The 3,945-nt window shown below is 33.6% G+C and overlaps 1 protein-coding gene across 1 annotated transcript; it reads left to right on the forward strand.

The window, feature by feature from the left end:
- The first annotated feature begins 1,904 nt into the window (after nucleotides 1–1,904).
- On the forward strand, nucleotides 1,905–3,577 carry LOC132033394 (heat stress transcription factor B-4). Its single transcript, XM_059423361.1, has 2 exons — nucleotides 1,905–2,345; nucleotides 2,457–3,577. The coding sequence occupies exons 1-2, from the start codon at nucleotides 2,097–2,099 to the stop codon at nucleotides 3,312–3,314; spliced, it is 1,107 nt and encodes a 368-aa protein (XP_059279344.1). The 5' UTR covers nucleotides 1,905–2,096; the 3' UTR covers nucleotides 3,315–3,577.
- Nucleotides 3,578–3,945: the final 368 nt, after the last annotated feature.

A 3,945-nucleotide genomic window follows, 5' to 3' on the forward strand; every position in this document is an offset into this window, starting at 1 on the left:
TGATGTTATATTGAAGTTTGGAATATTTACAAGAAGAAGAGAAGCAAATAGAAGAAGAAGGAGAAGTGAAATGTTGTCACTTAGGAACAGGCTTTTGAATCATGTCACGTAGTTCGATGGATGCTTTTTATTTTTTATTTTTTATTTTTACCATATTATGCTTTTATGCCTGCAAAGGAGCAGTAAGATGAGAAGTAGAAAAATTAAAAATGATTAGATTCGAAATTGGGAAGAGAGTAACAGTGTGGTATTGTTGGGTTGGTGCCATAACACAACAAATAGAAACATACAAAATGAAGTCACTCGTTAGACGTGAAGTTAAAATAGACCACTCTTCTTCTTCTACTTCTATTTCTTCTCTTTTTCTTGTAGTTTTCATATGGATGTAGTTGGCTTCTAAAGGATAGAGTATCTGCAAGGAGGACCAAATTGCCCTTCTTGGCTTTTTATATCTTATATATACCTCAAATGAAAAAATTGAAAGTAGGTACAAATTTCATCGCCAATCTATCGTTAAATTGATTGTAACCAACAAAATAATTTGATAGCTGTTGCTAATTCATTGCTACAAATTAAGAAGTTAGTAGCTATAGATATTTACCATAACACAAAGAAACTGATACAAGTTTAACAAGTTCTTCGACAAATAATGAAAACAGCAATATTCCTACAAAAACATTCATAATGTGGGGTATTAGCAAAAAACCAATGAGTATTAAAGATTATCCAGTACTATCTTTAGAAAGTTGATCAAGAAACCCCAACCTTCTAAATGTAGGCAAGGACTTAGAAATGGTAGTAAAGTTTTACTTAAATATGTGCTTATGCAACTTAAAGGAGACTGACTTAGTTACTTGCGTTATCTTTTTTTCTTTTCTTTATTATTTTGCTACAACATTATTATATTTTAAGTATATTTCTATAATTCTTGCCTCAATTAATAATACTTCTGACCAAACTTACTGTATTGACCAAAACCAAAAGCAAACTTACTGGAACTGTTGGTTTTTGAAACTTTTAACTATGCTTCCTAAAAATGTCACAAGTCAATAAAATGTAGTCCTAGCTAGCTAGTCAAAGGTCGGTAAAAATAGAGAAACTGAGGAAACTTAGTTTAGTTTGAAACTGTAGTAAGACTAGTATTTTGCAGAACTAGCAGTATGAGGGATTAAAGAGCAAAGGCAGCCAAAAAGTTGAGAGAGATTTTACCCCTAAAATAGACTGTGAAAAGGGGGTGGGAGAAGGCGTATAGAAAGAAGCATGGTGGCACCGTCAATTTGTCTTTCACTAGTAACTGCAACATCTTTTTATGAGTGATTATAACTTTTGGACAATTTAAATTTTATACAGTAATGTCATACAAAATATTTGCACAATTTAGTACTCCGTAACTATTGACAGTGAATCTTTACGATAAATATTGGTAATTGATAAATTAATAAATTTATTTCTGTGTGAGATCACAAATCTCAGACACCGAATATTGGATTCTGCATAAATGCAATGCTTCGTACACTTAACTACACAGTGTAACTTTTTTTTTTTTTTTTTACATACAAAGCAAATCTACAAGTTATAAATTTCCTCAAAATATGATTTAAAATTGTGAAAATAAAAAATGTTGCATGTTATGATCGTGTTAAAAAATATTTATACAAACAGTATATATGACTTAAACTCATTAATTTAGACTGTTAGTGTAAAAAAAAAAAAAAAGTTAAATCCATGTTAATATATTTGGTAGTAGTGTGCGTGAGGGGATGAAAGTCAGTAGAAAGAGAAGAAAAAGAAATGTCACGGGTTTGTCTTGAAAGGCCCTTATTTCACAGTCCTAGAAATACAGACACTTATTCTCTCTCACTACATAACCGAGGTGTTCCCTTCAGTAAAATATTAAAAATCCTTCTTACCCCGCTCCCCTGCCCCCACCCCCACCCCCACACCACCACCAAACCCATCCTCAAAATAATCTCCTTATTATTACCTCCCTCATTCTCTCATCTTCTAAACATTTTTTCTTGTCATCTTGTTTTCTCTTTTATCTCTGAAGAACATTCAAGAATCGTCCATATTGCTCTCTGTTTTCTTCTTGTTCAATGGCTTTGATGTTAGATAACTGTGAAGGCATATTGCTATCATTGGACTCACACAAAGCAGTTCCAGCTCCATTCTTAACAAAAACATACCAACTAGTTGATGATCCATCTACTGACCATATTGTTTCTTGGGGTGAAGATGACTCTACCTTTGTTGTTTGGCGTCCACCTGAATTTGCTCGTGACCTTCTCCCTAATTACTTCAAACACAACAATTTCTCTAGCTTCGTCCGCCAACTCAATACCTATGTAAGTAAACACTCCTTCCTCGCTTATTATTTAAAAAAAAAAAAAGGTACACCTTTAATTTTTTCATTTTTTGTTAGTTATACTGATGATAAATTTGTTGGTATTTATTAGGGTTTTAGGAAAATTGTACCAGACAGATGGGAGTTTGCTAATGAGTTCTTCAAGAGAGGAGAAAAACACTTGTTATGTGAGATCCACAGGAGGAAAACGGCTCAGCCACAATCTATGCCAATGAATCACCATTCATTTAACCATCAAATGAGTATGAGTACCGGTCCAGGTTTTTTTCCTAATTATCCAACCAATTACAACCGGCTCAGCATTTCACCACCTGACTCGGATGATCAATTACTACAACAACAACAACAACAAAATATCAATTGGTGCGATTCGCCTAGTACGACGATAGCTTCTTCAAACAATAATGCTAACAACACCGTTACAGCGTTATCGGAGGATAATGAACGGCTACGTAGAAGCAACAATATGTTAATGTCTGAACTTGCACACATGAGGAAACTTTACAATGACATTATTTACTTTGTTCAAAATCATGTCAAGCCAGTTGCACCTAGTAGTTCGTACAATCCTTGCTCCCTTTTACCTGCTTCTGCTACTCCTATTGTCCAAAAAAATATGAACAATCATCATCAGTTCAGCTATCAACAAATTACAAACCCTAAAAATATCATGATGGGAAGTACTTTCAACAACAACAACAACGTGTCACCAAGCAAGACATCACAGAGTAGCAGTGTGACGATTCTTGACGAAGCGGCTACTGGTGGTGGTGATAATATGGGTATGAGAAGTAGTACAAAATTATTTGGTGTCCCACTTATGTCCAAGAAAAGAGTGCACCCTGAATATTCTTCTTCTTATTCTAATATGGCGGAGACTAATAAGGCTCGATTGGTCTTGGACAAAAATGATCTAGGATTAAATCTCATGCCCCCTTCTTCATCTTAGACTTTATTATTATTCACCAACACCCTATTTTTCAAGAAAGATCAAGTTTCTTTTTTTTTTTTTTTCGCTCTTCTTTCACTCCCTCTAGCTTTTACCTATTTTTAGCTTTTACATTATTCTCAAAATGTTAGTGGATCATGAGACGTTGTGCGTGTGAGTTTTTGTCTATGTAAATATAACTTTAGTGCCGGTAATATCATGTTCCATCAACCATGAATGCAGGTGGTTTTGGTTAGAATTGAAAATTAGTTCTTTTTTATTTAGTTTTATTTGCAGTTATGCATTTAATTATTTGCTTGCCTTGATTAATGGTCTGTCTCTTAGAAGAATTCTAATTCTCCTTCTCCTCCTTTATTTCTGGTTTTGATATATCTGAAATATTTCAGTTGCATTTATTAATGCACACGAGAGAAAGTAAGGCTCTGAAATAAGCTTTCGTCTTTTTCAGTTCAACTTATGTAAAAAGCTTAAAAACGTTACATTGACAAATTTCTGCTCTGGGGGTTTCTCTGATGAATACAGTAATGCATTGTACGTACAAATATGGACATATCTTTTTAAAAAAAATACGTGTCTTTTGTTCTCAGAATCGTATGTAAAATTTGAAATCAAGAAAAAGGAGAAAGAGAAA

This window comes from Lycium ferocissimum, chromosome 10 (assembly GCF_029784015.1).
Source record: "Lycium ferocissimum isolate CSIRO_LF1 chromosome 10, AGI_CSIRO_Lferr_CH_V1, whole genome shotgun sequence".
Taxonomy (NCBI): domain Eukaryota; kingdom Viridiplantae; phylum Streptophyta; class Magnoliopsida; order Solanales; family Solanaceae; genus Lycium; species Lycium ferocissimum.

Excerpts from the sequence above, each read along its gene's own strand:
- LOC132033394 (XM_059423361.1), top strand. The coding sequence starts at position 2,097 with ATGGCTTTGATGTTAGATAACTGTGAAGGCATATTGCTATCATTGGAC. Across the intron at positions 2,346-2,456 it reads TCCGCCAACTCAATACCTAT|GGTTTTAGGAAAATTGTACC; the intron begins GTAAGTAAACAC and ends GGTATTTATTAG.